Genomic DNA, 17,927 nt, shown 5'->3' on the forward strand with positions numbered 1-17,927 from the left:
TTTGTCATTGATATAAAAATGGATTTCACAAAATTATTTAGAAAACATGTATTTTTTTTCCTAATCAACAATCTTTTAGTATTTCTTTTCCAGGTACATTACATTTGACCTAACATATAAGCAACAAAACGCAGACATAAGTAAAGTACACCTCCAGCTATTCACAGAGATTCTGGTGCTCCTTTCTGTGCAGTTAACAGGTCTAGAGTTCCCAGGCTACTGCAGTTTACTCCTCTGAATGGAGGAATAAAGGCTGATTTTTCCTGACATAAATGGGTGCTGCTGAAAGGTTGTCTATTAACTTCCTCTAGCAGTACTGCAAAGAGCCTTTCTGGGACACAAGAAAAGAGAAATCATGATATGTTTTCAAGAAAATGGCAGTTTGTGTAACCACAGAAAAAAAATTCTCCCTGTTAAAAAGAGAAATATTTTAAATACATGCGTACATACATATGTGCAAAGAATAGCTGAAATATTTGAGAAATGCCTCTTTCCGGGCGTAATGGCTCTATAAGGGGGTAAACATATAAAGGCAGTGCCAAAAGGAGTATACGATGATGAAATATTTCCTAAAAGGAGGAGGAACAGCAAATCCAACGCAGCCGTGTGCCCTGGCAGGGCTGATCTCTCGACAGGCCACCAGGGCGAGCTCTCGCCCAGCAAATCCAGCCCCAGCCCTGCAGCTCCACCACTGGTTCTTCCCTCCTCCCGTGCTGCCAGGCAGGGGAGGGCAAAAAAGAAAATACGCCTTTTACAGCTTAATGTCTTCTCTCCGAAACCTTTAATGCCTTCATGGCTCAGTTCTTGAGTAAAACGAGTGCCAGTGGGCAGAAATGGTATTAGCCACAGAAATATGTTGCTGCAGATGCAGTTCTAGTGATCACTATTCTAGTGATACTGAAACTTACAGAGGTTTCAGTATTTGAAGACTCAAGGAGAGTTTTATAATGATCAAAACATGGTTGTTTTATCTGTACAAAGATTCTTCTAGAAACAAATATTCACCTTAACTAATTCTGCCCTTAGTGGTAGGCTCCTTAAAATCATTCTCTTCTGTGAATTCTTCTCCTATAAAGATATAGAGCATTAAACTTCAATGAACACCTTGCAAATTTCAAAAATATTTGATGGGAGGGCACAGTACAGATTACAGACTTTTCAACAGTGCCAGCTGCAGTGCAATCATCAGCCTCCAGAGAAATGGGATAAAGACAACCAAAAGCCAAATTATACCTGAAGAACAAATACTTTCCTCCAAACTTCAGGCATTAGTATTTTAATCCTGCTTGTATGTAGTTACTGTTAAAATTTTCTAATATTTGGATAATCAGCTACTGGCAGCATTTTTTTGTTTTGTTTTTTGTTTCGTAGTCACACTCAGTCCCAGATGTTGCAGAACATCTTATGTAAGTGGCTATGTCTTCAGTTTTGCTGTACACACAGTATTTAGTCTCTGATGCAGACACTGCAGAGGGAGGGAATATAAACTCTCAATGTATTGTTTTAAAAGATACCACTGAAGTTTTAATCACAGAGAATGCAGATAAGTAGTTCTTTATATTTCCAATGCATTATCATGTAAGAAAGACGGGGCTCAATTTGGTGCTACCAACTTCAGACTGTATTAATTATTCTCACATAAAATCACTTACATATCTTTTTCAAATACAGTATGGCCGTAAATGGCTGATTAGCAGTGACATGAATTAAAGCATTTTAATTATCCATTAACAAAAATGTAACTTGCATTAGTTGCAGATTTCAATTTAACTGTGTACTAAGAGAGGTGATATTCTGACATTGCAAACTCATTGTTTAGTTTTATGGCTTCCTTATGTTTGTACCTATGTACAATATCTTTGTTCTATGTAATACACATCCCAGGTTCAGCTCACCACCATGAAAACTAGAATATCACCTTCTTTTAGCCACAAAGTCCTGCTCTTTACTGTGTCTGGTTCAGCCTGCACCTGATGTAAGATGATTTAACTACCAAGTATTTTGCTGAGCTAGAGAGCTAAATCAGCTCAGGAAAAATCTGACAGAGCCAAAGCAGGGCAGTGAAAGGACTGGCTCACTGTTACAGATGGAGCCCAGGAAGATCAGCTGGCTAATTTAGCTGGTTAAGTCCAATACCCACAGTCAGGTCTTACGAACTCCTCTCAGTTTATCTCCATAACTATTTCTGTCAAGGTTATGCTTCTTGCTAGTTCCAACATCGAGTTGGAATCCCGTGGCCTGCTTCAGAGACGTGACTTCCACATGGACATGGGGATGACCTGATAAAGTGGCACTCAGCAGACTGGAAAGGGGCTGGCTCTGCTGTTTGCATGGGAGGAGACGCTACCTGTATTCCATTCCTCTTATCACCACATGACCCTGAATTTTACTTAACAGAAAAGCACAGTTCTAAAATGGACTGTTTCAATCGTTATGCACACAAGTATCAAAACATATCTAATTGCTTTATAGACCTCTGTAATGCAGCTAAGTTGCTGAAGAACTATCACCACTTGACAGTTACATCTCCCCTTTGGTATTAATTCCTGAAAGGTGATACTCACACTTCTTTTGAGTGGCAGCAGTAGTCGGTGCAACTAGAGCTTAAAAGCTCCCTTAAGTTTTTAAAGCAGAAATTAAGCTGAAATTTTCTCCAATTTACAGCCTCCTTGTAGAGAGAATAAACTTTCTTTCTGAGAGCATAAGTACTCAGCTGCCTCATTCTTGCCTATCAGTTTTATCTTGGGTAATCCAAATTGGCATTCATGAAAGCAAACAGTATAATCTACATCAAGCAATCAATGCTGGTAAACTCATCACAGTTCTTACTAGTCTAGCCTTTCAATTCAACAGACAAACACAGATTTATCTGGTTTTGTATTTCCTTCAAAAGCAACATTCTACACTGTATAATCATAAGGGCAAAGTAACCAATAAAATTTGAATTCCACCAAACTTAATCTAAAATCTGTGTTGGTTTAGCACAGTCAATAACAGAATTGGTTTGCATTCTTACTATTCCAGCTACCAATGTTCAAAATGATTGTCACAAAGCATGACATTTTCCTGCTGCCAGCAAAATGACTGCTAAAATAGAAATGCCAGAAAATCTTCTAATGCAAGAATTTTACAAGGCAGAGATAACTACTCTGTTTATCTCAGTGTCCTTCAAATGCCTATTCACAGTCATAAGGCAACATATCTCACTCTGGGAATCATAGAGGCACAATTAGGAAATCAAATCCTGAACTGCTTGTAGGTGAGTCTTAGAAAAAGATAAACTTTCTGTGCTTAGACTCCTGAATAATGAAATTGTATTTTCAAATAAGGAAGACTACTCTTCAGAAAATAATTCTTCAACTTCACACAAGTCTTAAAAAAAACCTGACAGATTTTCTTTTTACTTACAACCCTGACACTGACCTCTCATATTTCTTTTTCACAGTCATTCTCACGTACGTGTTGGAAAAGTAACCATCCTTTTTATTTCTTGTATAATTTGTGATCCGTGAGGAACATCTATTAAAACTGCTAATCATACAGAAAAGCTTAATGAGTCCTTTAAAGACATCACAATTGAATTTTGCCTTCTTGTGCTGGTATTGGCTGGGCTAGAGTTAATTTTCTTCACAGGAGCTGGCACAGGGCTCTGTTGTAGATTTGGGATGGAAACAGTGTTGATAACTCAGGGATGTTTTGGTTATTGCTGAGCAGTGCTTGCACAGAGTCAAGGCCTTTTCTGCCCCTCACACCAGCCCAACATCAAGGAGGTTGGAGGTGCACGAGAAGCTGGGAGGGGACACAGCCAGGACAGCTGAGCCCACCTGACCCAGGAACATTCCATGACACAGGGTGCCATGCTCAGTGTATAGAGCTGGGGGAAGGAGGAGGAAGGGGAGGATGTTGGGAGTGATGGCGTTTGTCTTCCCAAGGCACTGCTGGCTGTGCTGGGGCCCTGCTGTCCTGGGGATGGCTGAACACCTGCAGGCCCGAGGGAAAGGGTGAATTTATTCCCTGTTCTGCTTTGCTTGCGTGCCTGGCTTTTGTTTTACCTGTTAAACTGTCTTTATCTCAGCCCACGAGTTTTCCCACTTTTACTCCTCTGATTCTCTCCCCCAGCCCAAGGGGAGGAGTGAGGAAGTGGCTACACAGGGCTTTGTTGCCAGGTGGGGCAACAAAGGTGACACCCCTGGCGGGTGTCAGGGTTAAAGCATGACACTTCATTGCGAAGAACCCAAAGATAACCATTCTTTACTCCAATATAAAGGCTCCTTCAGTTCCATAACTATTAGTTATCAGGAGGACAGAAAGGTACAACACTGAGTTTTAAAGTTAAAAAAAAACTATATGGCCCATTGTATAACTAAAGATGACAAAGATATTTTTGCCAAGACTTTCAGCTACTGATAGACTAAGTTCTGTGTTTGTGAAATTGTAAACACAGTGAGGGCTTTTATTTTTGTGTTGAACATCATCAATCAATTTCTTTCAAATACATTCCTCTCCAAGTACAAAGTCCATTAAATCATTGCTTGCAAGGTTGGTTTTTGGTATTCGGTGGGGTTTTCCTCCAGTCTAGAGTTAAACGTGTAAGATGAAACAGGTGACTGGCACATGCCAGCCTGGGCAGACTTTTTCAGGATGGTGAGGGGGGTTCTAAGTTATTTCAAGTAGCTTATTAGCATAAGCTCTTAACAGCGGTGCACTGCAGAAGTTGCACAGGCTGCATTTTATGTCCCCAGCTGCAACCCTGCCAGGGACGCTGGAAATGCACGGCAAAGGTCTCATCTCCGGAGCGGCAGGGCTCCCTTGCAGTGTGCTCGTCTCTGGAGCGGCAGGGCTCCCTTGCAGTGTGCTCATCCCCGGAGCGGCAGGGCTCCCTTGCAGTGTGCTCGTCTCTGGAGCGGCAGGGCTCCCTTGCAGTGTGCTCATCCCCGGAGCGGCAGGGCTCCCTTGCAGTGTGCTCGTCTCTGGAGCGGCAGGGCTCCCTTGCAGTGTGCTCATCCCCGGAGCGGCAGGGCTCCCTTGCAGTGTGCTCATCTCCGGAGCGGCAGGGCTCCCTTGCGGTGTGCTCGTCCCCGGAGCGGCAGGGCTCCCGTGCAGTGTGCTCATCTCCGGAGCGGCAGGGCTCCCTTGCAGTGTGCTCATCTCCGGAGCGGCAGGGCTCCCTTGCAGTGTGCTCATCTCCGGAGCGGCAGGGCTCCCTTGCGGCGTGCTCATCTCCGGAGCGGCAGGACTCCCGTGCAGTGTGCTCATCTCCGGAGCGGCAGGACTCCCGTGCAGTGTGCTCATCCCCGGAGCGGCAGGGCTCCCTTGCAGTGTGCTCGTCCCCGGAGCGGCAGGGCTCCCTTGCGGTGTGCTCATCTCTGGAGCGGCAGGGCTCCCTTGCGGTGTGCTCATCTCCGGAGCGTCAGGGCTCCCGTGCAGTGTGCTCGTCTCTGGAGCGGCAGGGCTCCCTTGCAGTGTGCTCGTCTCTGGAGCGGCAGGGCTCCCTTGCAGTGTGCTCGTCTCTGGAGCGGCAGGGCTCCCTTGCAGTGTGCTCGTCTCTGGAGCGGCAGGACTCCCGTGCAGTGTGCTCATCTCCGGAGCGGCAGGGCTCCCTTGCAGTGTGCCACAGACCGCAGCTGCCCTCACGCTGACCCTGCCCGGCAGGGTGCCACTGGGGCGGCAGGTCCGTGTCCCCTCACACCGGAGGCAGCCGCTGGAGCCGCCACTCCCCGGGGGAAGGGAGGGCTGCGGGGGGATAAACAAAGGCCCCAGGGCAGGCTGAGGAGCGCTAACGAGCTCCCGGGAGAATGGTCGCCCTGAAGAGCGCTGGAAACCAGAGACGGAGACCTGCCAACCACCCGGCTTGATTTTTCCTCCACCAGCACCGAGAGTCCCCAGAGAGGCTCGGCAGAGGCCCGCCGGTTCCTCTCACGGCGGTGTGAGGCACTAGACGCGCAGAGAGGAGCCGAGCGCCAAGGCCAGGGGCACAGGGACCACAGCGGGGCCGGGAGGCCCCGAGCAGCTGGCGGGGAGGACCCAGCCGCGGCGGGGGGCGCCACGGGGCACCGACAGCGCGACTACAGCTCCCGGCATGCAACGCGCAGAACGGCGCCTGCGGCCCCCCGCGTCCCTGCCCCCAGTCGCTGGGGCGGGCAGCGGGACCCGCCAGCGCCGCCCTGCCCCTGCCGGCGGCTACGGCGGTCCAGGCCTGACGCTGCTTCCGCCGCTCGGCCCAGCTCGTTATGGCTCTAATCATGACTTTTCGCTCTTCTCGGAAATCGGGAGTGCCGCCGAGACCGGAAGTGCCCGTTGCCATAGCACCTCGTCTCCCCGAGATGAGCATCCCGGGTGTCCCCGGAAGCGGTCGGAGCCGGTGTTCCGTGTGGAGATGGTCCCTGTCGCTCCCGCGGCCGCGCCCCACGTGGTGCCGCCGTTAAACACCGCGCACCATTCATTGCAGCGCCGCGCGGGGCCGCGCCGGCCACGCCCCCCGCGCACTCCATTGGCCGAGCGCCGCTCCGCCCGCCAATGGGCGCCGGCCACGCTCCGACCGCAGGAAACCGCACATGGAAAGTCACGATTGGCGGCGACGGCTGCAGGCCCCGCCTTCCCAACCTCTCCATTGGCTGCGTGTTTGGCGTGGTGCGCTGCTATTGGGCCGAGCGGCGCGGCCCCCCCCACGCTGGGGTTGATAAGCCGGAGGGGGAGGGCCGCGGCCGCTCCAGCAGGCTCGGCGGCGGCGCGGGACGGGCTCGGGAGCGCGGGGCGGAGGCGCCGGGGGCTCTTCTCTTGTCACTGCGGCCGCCATGAAGCCGGTCTGGGGCCTCGCTCTGGCGTGTGTGCTGCTTCTGGCCGGTGAGCGCCTGCGAGTTTCTAGAAGGTTCTGGCGGAGGGGTGCCAGGGTCCCGGCCCACAGGCCCCCGCCGTGTGCTGGGGTGAGGGGGGCGCAGGCCGCCGAGGGGAGGTGGGGTCTCCGGCGGGACCCCTCAGTCTGCCCCGCGGGGAGGGGAAGCGGTGCTCGGGCCCTCGCCTGCCCTGCCCGGGCCTGGGCCTCTCCGGGGATGGGGCGGCGGGGGGAGGGGGCCGCGCGGCTCATGCGCCGTCACGGGCGGGGGCGGAGGGCGGGAGGGGGCCTGCCCCTGCCCATCTCCCGTGTCTCCGGTTGGGCTGAACTCCCTTGGGGAGGGGGACTCGAGGGGCTGTGCTGAGCCTCACGGCGTGGGGAGGGGTAAGTGAAAAAGTTGGGCAGTGCGCAGTGCGGGGACCGGGCTCAGAGCGCTGGTTTCCTTGTTTTCCCAGTGTCGGTCAGAGCCGATGAGGTGGATGTCGATGGGACCGTGGAAGATGACTTGGGCAAAAGCAGAGAAGGGTCTCGAACGGATGATGAAGTTGTTCAGAGGTTGGTACCTGGGACGCTCTGCTTTTGGAAGGGTCAATTCGGGCACCAGTAGTGCCTCAGAAGTAAGGGTGGAACGCTGCTCAAAAGACAGGTCCTGGAGAAGACTGATTCCTTCTAAATAAAAGCGAGCTTGAGATCTTGGATTCAGAAAAGTTCAACTTGTTTTTATCGAATGTCGGTGACTGTTAATTTGGGTTTACTTGGTGCCTGCGGGTGAAATAGCTCTATGCCCATGAAATGCCTCACCCCTGTGAGGTGCACCACATGCTGAAGATTGCAGTAGCTTTAAGACTGCCTGTATTATTCCCTAAATTTTTAATTAAAAAAGACTCACTTGCAAGCATGACTTTTTACTCAAGTTTCAGATTATGGTAATATAGTTGTGGATTGCTGCACTTGACTCATGTGATCATGTAATTTTGTGCTGTATCAGTGATTTAATGTTATTGCTGTTGCTTTGTGATAAAATGAAATTAGTCTTGCTGTTTGTGGATGAGACTCCTTGATAGGTTTTTCACTGTCCTAACAGAGAGGAAGAAGCTATCCAACTAGACGGCCTAAATGCATCCCAGATCAAAGAAATCAGAGAAAAATCTGAGAAGTTTGCATTTCAAGCAGAAGTGAACAGAATGATGAAGCTAATTATCAATTCTTTATATAAAAATAAAGAGGTTAGTGACTTCATCTGCATATCATGTTAGAATTTTGGGAGGTATGTGTCTGTTTCTCTCCTGGCATTCCTGACTACTGGTTTCTATTTCAGATTTTCCTGCGGGAACTTATTTCAAATGCATCAGATGCTTTGGATAAGATACGGTTGATATCATTAACTGATGAAAATGCTCTTGCTGGCAACGAGGAACTTACAGTCAAAATCAAGGTAAGAAGGATTAGATGCAAACATATCTTTCAAAGAAATGGTGGAGGAATGTAAAAATACACTGCATCATTAAATTTCTATTTTTGGCTTAATGCTGATGTAAATACAAACTAGGACCAGATGAGGACCACTGTAATTAACTATCAAAAACTACTCCTCTTTTAATGGTAAAAATATGTTTCTGGTTTTATAAAGAGCAACTGAAGTACTGGACTACTTTGAAGGAAGGTCTTCCTCCTTTCTGTAGTTACTGCAGTTTCAGTTTCTTGTTCCTAAGCATGTTTGAATTTGAATAGCTATACGTACCATTTTGTTTGGTGTGTATTAAGATTCACAGTGAAGTCAGACTGCATTTTTGTCTTTATTTTTTCAGTGTGATAAAGAGAAGAACATGCTTCATGTTACAGACACGGGTATTGGCATGACAAAGGAAGAGTTAGTTAAAAACCTGGGTACCATTGCAAAGTCTGGTACAAGTGAATTCTTAAACAAGATGACTGAAATGCAGGATGATAGCCAGTCAACATCTGAGTTAATTGGCCAGTTTGGTGTTGGCTTTTATTCTGCTTTCTTGGTGGCAGACAGAGTTATTGTCACATCAAAACACAACAATGATACTCAGCATATTTGGGAGTCAGATTCAAATGAATTCTCTGTGATCAGTGACCCAAGAGGGAACACCTTAGGACGTGGCACAACCATAACGTAAGTATTAAGTTTCTTTAGTCTCAAAATAAAAAAGGTTGTGTGGGTACATTTGTTCATTGGAATATGTGACCTTAGATTTGTGACTGATTTACTTCTTTTAATACAGCTTTATTCAGTTTAATAGAAACACGCAAAATACAAACTGCATCCAGAAAGAAATGTAGTCCGTGTTCTGTTAGATGAGCTGACAAAACTACAAATGTCTTGACAACTGTCAGCAAGTAATTCCAGACAGTTCAGCTGCCTTCAGGCTCATTCAGTCACTCAACACAATTCTGGCCTGGCAAAACCTATACAGGGGCTGTAGAGCTTTGCTTGGAATCTGGCTGCTGTTTCTATATCAGTGAGGCTGGTCTGATGCAAATTTCAGACTGGAGGTAATTTGCTAGTCTATTCTCATTGCTTTCATGAGCAGGTAAATTTATTTGGTCTGGATTTAGAGGAGATCTTTCTGGAGGAGGCACTCAGTGTAAAAAAGTTGATCTTTGTGGTCTAGTTTGAAGTGAAGCCCATGAGAGTGCATCAAGATCCTGATAAGTATCGATATTATTTGATGTTTTCATTTAAACTTTTGAATATTGTGTTCTGCCTCAGCCAGTGAAAACAAATGCTGGTTGAGTAAGAATTATATTTTTTAAGAGATACTTGGAGCTGAACTAATTACAAAGCTCACTTGCATAAATCTGAATTGCTACAGCTGCAGCCAAAGTCACAGGTTGTTCTGAGCTGGGACCCACAAAGTTCATCAAGTCCAGCTCTTAAGTAAATGATCCCATATGTGGATCAACCCTCACTCTTGGTTGTTAGCACCATGCTCTGGCTCAGTTGATCTCAGAGACATAAGAAATGTATATTCTGCTATAAAACTGCCAAAGACTTGTGCAGCCCTTAAAAATGTTTGGGTTTTTTTTTTCCTTTAGCCTTGTCTTGAAGGAGGAAGCATCTGATTACCTTGAGCTGGACACTGTTAAAAATCTAGTGAAGAAATACTCTCAGTTCATAAACTTCCCCATTTATGTGTGGAGCAGCAAGGTAAGTGTATTTAACTAAGTTGTCCACTGTAAGCTTTGGTTATGATAGCTGTCTGGTCAGATCTTTCATGAAGGCTGAGGCCTGCCATAGAGCTGCTTCTTGTCTAATTTCTAAAATTCTTCTGTTCCTGATTCTCTTAGCTACAGTTTTGCTAGTTTTGGTTTTTTTGTTTTTTTTTTTTTTCCCAAATGCTGGTCTGCTGCTAAAATCACAAACTTTAAAGGAACTTGGTATTATTCTGATTCAAAGAACTTTACCAAAGAAAAAATTCTGCAAATTACTAATAAGGATCTTTGTTCCACTGCCTTTGGTAGATGGAAGCTCTGTTAAGTGTTCAAGCAGAGCTGTGGCTAGATACCCATCTAAAAAAGGGCAGTGTCTTAGATTTTAGGCCTGTTGTGATGTTTTCTTGGTGTAGCACCAACTTAAAATCCACCAAGTCTCTGATAAGCATTATGTGTAAAGCATTGAAAAACTTGAATTTGTGTGGTGATCTCCTAGTGTATTGAAGGAAAGTATTTATTAATGAAAAAGTAACTGAAGAATACTACCCATAGAGAAGTTTGCAACAGACAAATAGCAGAAGTCAGGCTAGTGCTGTGAAAGATTTAACTGTTTGAGAGAATACTACAACATACCTGGTAGGAAGTCTAGGTGTTCAAATCCCCCCCACCTGTGGTTGTCTCTTTAGACAGAGACTGTTGAAGAACCCATTGAAGAGGAGGAAGCAAAGGAGAAAGAAGAAGAAACGGACGATGAAGCAGCAGTTGAAGAAGAGGAGGAAGAAAAGAAACCAAAAACTAAGAAGGTAAGCTTTGTTAGCCTTGGGGTCCTGTAACTCATGTCAGATAGCAATTTTTCTAGGTGGTCTTGCAGAGGTGCATTTCAGTAGTGTGTGCTTTCAAGAAGCAAATCCTTTTAAAGTGAGATGGTAGGAGAGAAGATTATAATGAAACAGACTAGGTAGAAGTCAGGCAGATGATTGGCAGTAGCCTTGTGAAGCTGTGGTCACAGCTAATTATAAGTACTTGCATGAACCACTTGAAATGGTAGTGGAATTCTGTAATCTGACACTGTTGACGAGTTTAAATTTAATATACTCTGCTGGGAAGATTTTTCCAGAGTAGCATTAGAACAGAAATACTGGTGCTTAGTGAACGTGTTAAATGTACATGGAACACACTACATTGTAGACTAAAGTTTTGTTCTCATGTGTTGTGCTACTGTGTGTACTTAAAATGAGAACATCCAGGTCATTGCATAATTTTGTAAATGAGAGCATGTTTGGGATTTTGACATGATATTTTACGTTTTGGCTTCTGTGGAGTGCCTTTAATTGGCCTAACCTGAAGTAAAGAATGAGTCTTTCTTATACTATTGTGTTTATTTACTTAGGTTGAAAAGACTGTCTGGGACTGGGAGCTCATGAATGACATAAAACCAATCTGGCAGAGACCATCTAAAGAAGTTGAAGAAGATGAATACAAAGCTTTTTACAAAACCTTTTCCAAGGTAAGCTCTGGGCCTCAAGATAATTCCAAAGCAAGAGGCTTGCTATAGTATCTCTTGCTATGTAATTAAAACTGAGTTCTTATAGGATGGGCTATTTCAGAAGAATTAATTAATTGCTGTCAGTAGATGGAACTGCAGAGAGCCTGGAAGGTAGAACATCTCAGTCAGGAATTAATCTTTTTCCAGAGAGAAGGTACTGCCATCCAAGTGTTGATTAGTCTAGATTTGGAAAGTATTATGTTGCAGCTCATGTGAAGCTTACTGGTGTGTTTAAATTATAAAGGGAAATCTGTATTTAGTCTGAGGGTTGTGGTGTTTGTTGCATGTGGTGGAAGAAAGAGGGAGACAGAGTTTCCTAGGAATGTTGTCTTTGTATCAGCACAGTGTAATGTGTTACTCGAAAGTAACTTAACCGTGGTGTGATGATAACTCTATTGGTTATTGTCCTGTTGGTAACTTTTTAGTGACTGGCTTTTAAAAATCCAGCAAAATTTGGGAGGTCTCCAGGAAAGTTACTTAGGAAAGTTATTTTTACTTGAGTAACACTGCTCTTGCAACTTAAAATTTTCTTTCCAGGATAGACTCTAGCAAAGCATGTCCACCTGGATTAGTGGTAAAATAATTGCACTTATTTGCCAACTCATTATTATTAGAAATGTATTAACTCAATGGTATTTTCCCCATGTCAACTGAAAGTGTTCTCTCTTCACAGGAGCACGATGACCCAATGGCATACATCCACTTCACTGCTGAAGGGGAAGTAACTTTCAAATCCATCTTGTTTGTTCCTAATTCTGCTCCACGTGGACTGTTTGATGAATATGGATCCAAAAAAAGTGATTTCATTAAGGTAGGACAGAAAAGTGTGTGGGTATGGTTTTGTGGAAAAGAAAAAATATCCTAAATAACTTGGGTGCTCTCTGCTCTTGAAATTCAGCTGTACGTTCGAAGAGTGTTCATCACTGATGACTTCCATGACATGATGCCCAAGTATCTTAACTTCGTTAAGGGTGTTGTAAGTATTATAAATATTACTTTAATTTGTTTTTTATCTTCAAATACTGCCAGATAGACTTAAAACTTTGTTTTTCAATTAGGTGGATTCTGATGATCTTCCTTTGAATGTATCCCGTGAAACACTTCAGCAGCATAAATTGTTAAAGGTAAGGTAATTGGTTTTAAATTCCCTCATTGTAAGCACACAAAAGCAGCAAGGTTTAGGAGACCTAATAGCTTGATGAATTTTGTTACATGACTCTAATATAAAGTAATGTAAAGGAAACTCAGTTATTGCTGTTTCCAGATTACTTGTCTACTTCAGATCAGGGATACAAAGTGGAATTTGTCTTTAAGTGAGGTTGCATTGAGGGCTATTCAAAATATTTATTGTTGTAACTCAGTATTGCTGCTTTTTCTTAGGTGATCAGAAAGAAACTTGTTCGCAAAACTCTTGATATGATCAAGAAAATTGCAGAGGAAAAATACAATGACACATTCTGGAAAGAGTTTGGTACCAACGTGAAGCTTGGTGTTATTGAGGATCATTCCAATCGTACCCGGCTCGCTAAACTTCTGCGCTTCCAGTCTTCTCATCATGAAAGTAACCTCACAAGCCTTGATCAGTATGTGGAAAGAATGAAAGAGAAGCAGGACAAAATCTATTTCATGGCTGGTGCCAGCAGAAAGGAGGTGTGTAAGAGTGCAAGAAAGAGGGAAGGAGTACAGTATGTTATAGTTTGTAGGCTTAGTACCATAGATGTTGTGAATTGTGTATTCACTGTAAATGTGGAGACTCCATGCTTATGTTACTACTGCAGTTTAGTTTTTCTGGTACCAGTATTTGCCAGATAGTTGTACAGGTTTTGGTAGCTGCTGCTACAAATGCAATTAAACTGACATCTCAAATGTTTTCATCCTAGGCCGAGTCATCACCATTTGTTGAGCGTCTGCTGAAAAAGGGCTATGAAGTGATCTACCTGACTGAACCTGTAGATGAATACTGTATTCAGGCTTTGCCAGAGTTTGATGGCAAGAGGTTTCAGAATGTAGCGAAAGAAGGAGTTAAGTTTGAAGAAAGTGAAAAGTCTAAAGAGAGTCGGGAAGCCTTGGAAAAGGAATTTGAGCCCCTCTTAAACTGGATGAAAGACAAAGCTCTCAAAGACAAGGTAAAATATTGTGTTATATGTAGTGATTATTTTTATTTGTCATACTTGCTAAGACATACCTTGCAGATGATTTGAGCACAGGCTTGACAGTAGCTGCTCTGTCTTCATGGGTGAACTTTTATGGATAACGTCTTTATTCAGGAAGATAATGAGTTAGAATGTCACCTTAGCCATTTTTCAGAGATTCTTGAACTGACAGGGAAGTGCAGAGTTATTTACTTTATTAAGCTATTAGCTCTGTGAACTAACATTAGGGTGTTTGGGTTTTGTTTTTCCTACAGATTGAGAAAGCTGTGCTATCTCAACGTTTAACCCAATCTCCATGTGCTCTTGTGGCTAGTCAGTATGGATGGTCTGGTAACATGGAAAGGATCATGAAGGCTCAAGCTTACCAGACTGGGAAGGATATATCTACAAAGTAAGCTTCCAGTTCTGTAGCCAGTTCTGTAGCAGCAGACATGAAATGCACTTGACAGCCTCCCTTGCTTGGTGTGCCCATAACAAGCTTCCACCTGGTTCAGATGGTCCTGGGTGTTTTAATGTCATTTTACAAGCAAGTTAGTCTCCAATATAGCCTTAAATTGTTATTTTCAAGCCCAATATATAAAACAGCCTGTTGAGCAAGACTCATCAGTGGCTTTTGGTATCTGCCATTTTTTGGCAAGAGAAGATGAATTTAGTTGCACCAGTATTAAAGGAGGGGGGAATTAAACTTGTTGCTGTGACTGTAACCAGTGTATATAGATTTAAACATATACTGTCCTGTACTTTGAAACTTAGTGCTGTAATTTCTCTTCTCAGTTACTATGCCAGCCAAAAGAAGACATTTGAAATTAACCCCAGGCATCCACTGATCAAGGACATGCTGAGGAGAGTCAAGGTAAATAAATAACAGTAGTGAAACATTGACTGACTTGGCTGCATACAACCTGCTTTAACAAGTCTCTCTTGATTTTCTGGTGTTCTTCCATGTTAGGAAAACGAAGATGACAAAACTGTTTCAGATCTTGCAGTGGTATTGTTTGAAACTGCAACTCTGAGATCAGGATATATGTTGCCAGACACTAAGGAATATGGAGACAGAATAGAAAGGATGCTTCGTTTGAGTTTAAACATTGATCTGGATGCAAAGGTTAGTTTGTCTTCTACTTGGACTGATAATGGACCTACTGTTGCTCCATCTTAAAAAGCACAGCTCCTTCATTCACATGCATAAAATTAAATTTATCCAACTTCCTGCCCTTAAGTGAGCCAGCAAAAGTCCAGCCATGAGTCTGTACTTAATACTCATGTTCTCTCTTCCTTGCTCTTCTTTGTAGTTGCTTGAGATTCTATTTCATTATGCTTCTCAAGTATATTCCTGTCCTTAATTAAGTGCTGGCTCTACAGGAGTAAACTGGGCACACAGGCCTTTGGCCCCTGTATCTAATGGAGAAATTCCTAAGTGGGTACAAGTAATACAGGTTCTCATAACGCTGTGCAAGAACTTCTGCTGGCTGTTTTGCTGGAGTGGGTTAGTAATGAACAGATTTTACTTTTTCCTTCAGGTAGCTGGTGGCAAATGTTAGGAAATAATAGTGAATACTTCCATAGCATGTATTTTGCTAGTGCACAACTAGTTTAACAACCTAAGCAAGTAAAGCAAATTGCTTGTGACCCTTGTGTACAGGTGGATGAGGAACCTGAAGAGCCTGAAGATGCAGCTGAGGAGGCAGAGCAGGATGAAGAGGAAGTGGATGCTGATGCTGAGGACAGTGAAACACAGAAGGTAGGGTCTCAAGTTTGATGCTTTCTTGTCAGTATTTGTGTGCAACTTCATCTGTGGGTGCTACCTGGCAATAAAGTTCACTTTGCCTTTCATGACACTAGATTTTAGTGTCAGGTGTTCCAGGATTTTCTTGGAGGTGAGAAAAAACTGCAGTACAGATTTATTAAACTGTATTGTGAAAAGATGACACTGAGGTATGTTGAAAGCTGGAGCTAAGATTTAGAGATTGTAACAGTGCCCTGTGGCAAGAAAATGGCAGCATATCCTCTAGTGAAGATAATTATCCATGGTATTTCCACAGCTTGTGGGCAAAAACATGAACAATTATTTGTTATTGTGTAATTCTAAATGCTTACAATACATGTTTGGAATAACGTTCCAGACAACACCATTGCTTCTGAACAGTTCACCTGTCATATGAAGTCAGCCTTCACTTAGCTCAGGTCTGCAGTTTAATTATGTCTTGATGGATATGCTGAGCTCTTCTAATACCATAGCTTCTTGATAATAATAACTTGTAAAGTTGTTGTGAGGTCCCAGCTGGGCCTGCTTTCTTGGGTTGCTTTTGGAAGAGACCTGCAAGATGATATCCTGTGACTAGTGCAAATACATAGCTTATAGCAATGTAATTTCCTACTGTTAAATGTCAGATTAGGTAAGAATAAATTTGAGAAATGGTATTTATTGTACTATACCTACTTAATTTTGATGCCACTGCTGTTATGTTTGCACAGCAGTATAATATAATGTGCAATGACAGTAATATAAATTTCTGTTCTTCTTGGACAGTTCTTGTAACCTTTTTCCACTTTCCAAAAGTAATACTCTATTTTTGTCTTCACAGGAATCCACAGATGTGAAAGATGAACTGTAAGCTGCACTCAACTACTGTCCTGCATTGGGGGGTTAAGAGGGAATGTGAATTAGATTGTTTTGTTTTTTTCCACTGTAAAATGTTGAGGGATGGTATGGGGTATTAAGGGTAAAGGAGGTTTTTTTTTTTTAAGTTCACTTTTCTAAAAACATTCCTCATGAATGTAAATTTGTATTATTTAACTGACTTGGTGTAAAATCTTGTCATGTACAAAATAAAATGTTCCCAAACACCACCAACTCTAAATTTATACATGGCAAGCTCATCTTGTGGGCTGGCAGAAAGAAATGAAGGTATGGTCCTGGGTGTTCAGGTCCACTGTGCAAGGAGGCTCTTTGTTGGCAATCCTTGGGCCTTCCCATGCTGGCACAGCCACACCTATTTGTAGTATCTGCCTGTGGCTGGGATTTACATTTACAAACCTGCTGTCCTGCTTGGCCAAATACACCTGGTAGCTGAGAGCCATACTGAACTTGCTAATTGAAATAACACTGAGTTGGGTATCTCCTGCAAGCCTCAGAAAGAGGAGATGGGGTGTTAAAAAATGGTGTTGGAAGTGAATCCAACAGCTTGTGCTCTAGACCCTGTGACTTAACTCCATAGGATAGGCAGCAGAAGCTTTATAGATGAGGGGAGAAAAAACACTTCCTTTTTCAGTCGGCAACTTACCACCAAAACTGTCTTACTACCTGTGAGCTGGTACCATCCTCCATGGCACTTGGAAACCCTGCTTTTGACTTGTGTAGCTATAGCAGTTCTGTTTTCTACACCTTTTTTAAAGGTGGAAGTTCTTTTCACATATCCTTAATGCTGTTACTCCTAAATGTTTTCACTCTCATTCTAGGTCTCTTATGGCAAAGCACTGTAGATAGTTAACATGACTGAAGCTAAACCTGGTTAGTTTTAGACATGCTGAGCTTCTGTTCTTTGTTAGCTTGATGTAGTGATTGGACAAAGCACTACATTTTCTCACTAGTGTCTCCACTTGAAAACATCTTCACAGACTTGGTAGAAAATATTTACAGTGAGGACTTGGGATTTTTTTTTTTTTGCCTTCCCCTGTGGAAGCAGGACATAGGAGTGGTGCTTCTGCACAGTGATTCTACTTAAGAACCAATCTTTTCTGGTTTATTAACAGAACTTCTGTGAAGTTACAAGTTTCTACAGCCTGAAGCAAAATAAGCTTTCTTATTAAGTGAGGGCACTTAACACTTGACCAGAAGAACTTGCTTTCTATTTACTAGGCTTCTATATTGCCCAAATTTTGCCATGTATGAATGTGATTGTTGCATTAGAGTTTTAGAGTTGGATTGAAGTTTGAGATGTCAAGGAAGCTTAGTTTGGGGGGTTCTTAAGGGAGTCTGGGGGGGCTCTGGTTTCTGCTCACTGCACTGGTATTCTAGAGGAGAGCCTTTTGTTACTGGCCCAGGCTGAGTGGTCTAACATGAGTCTCAGCAGCTGGCCCTGTCAGCTTTAGAAGCAGCCTTTGGCACTCAGTTACTGAACAGGGCAGAAAGGGCATATCCCCTTACTACAGCAGTGAGACTTGGTGCTCTGTAGCAGCCAACCTCCTGGAGTATCACTTATTTTCAGTGATACAC

The 17,927-nt window shown here is 43.8% G+C and overlaps 1 protein-coding gene across 1 annotated transcript; it reads left to right on the plus strand.

Moving 5' to 3' along the window:
- The first annotated feature begins 6,501 nt into the window (after positions 1 to 6,501).
- Positions 6,502 to 16,561, plus strand: HSP90B1 (heat shock protein 90 beta family member 1). The gene is given in 21 exon segments (XM_068190999.1): positions 6,502 to 6,576; positions 6,578 to 6,646; positions 6,649 to 6,727; positions 6,730 to 6,843; positions 7,288 to 7,387; positions 7,917 to 8,058; positions 8,151 to 8,267; positions 8,641 to 8,972; positions 9,896 to 10,007; positions 10,699 to 10,815; positions 11,403 to 11,519; positions 12,232 to 12,369; positions 12,457 to 12,534; positions 12,617 to 12,682; positions 12,939 to 13,208; positions 13,439 to 13,684; positions 13,966 to 14,102; positions 14,486 to 14,564; positions 14,661 to 14,816; positions 15,354 to 15,452; positions 16,297 to 16,561. Coding segments are annotated over 21 exon segments (2,658 nt in total). The 5' UTR covers positions 6,502 to 6,516; the 3' UTR covers positions 16,327 to 16,561.
- Positions 16,562 to 17,927: the final 1,366 nt, after the last annotated feature.

The sequence above is a fragment of the Anomalospiza imberbis genome, chromosome 5 (genome assembly GCF_031753505.1).
Source record: "Anomalospiza imberbis isolate Cuckoo-Finch-1a 21T00152 chromosome 5, ASM3175350v1, whole genome shotgun sequence".
Taxonomy (NCBI): Eukaryota; Metazoa; Chordata; class Aves; order Passeriformes; family Viduidae; genus Anomalospiza; species Anomalospiza imberbis.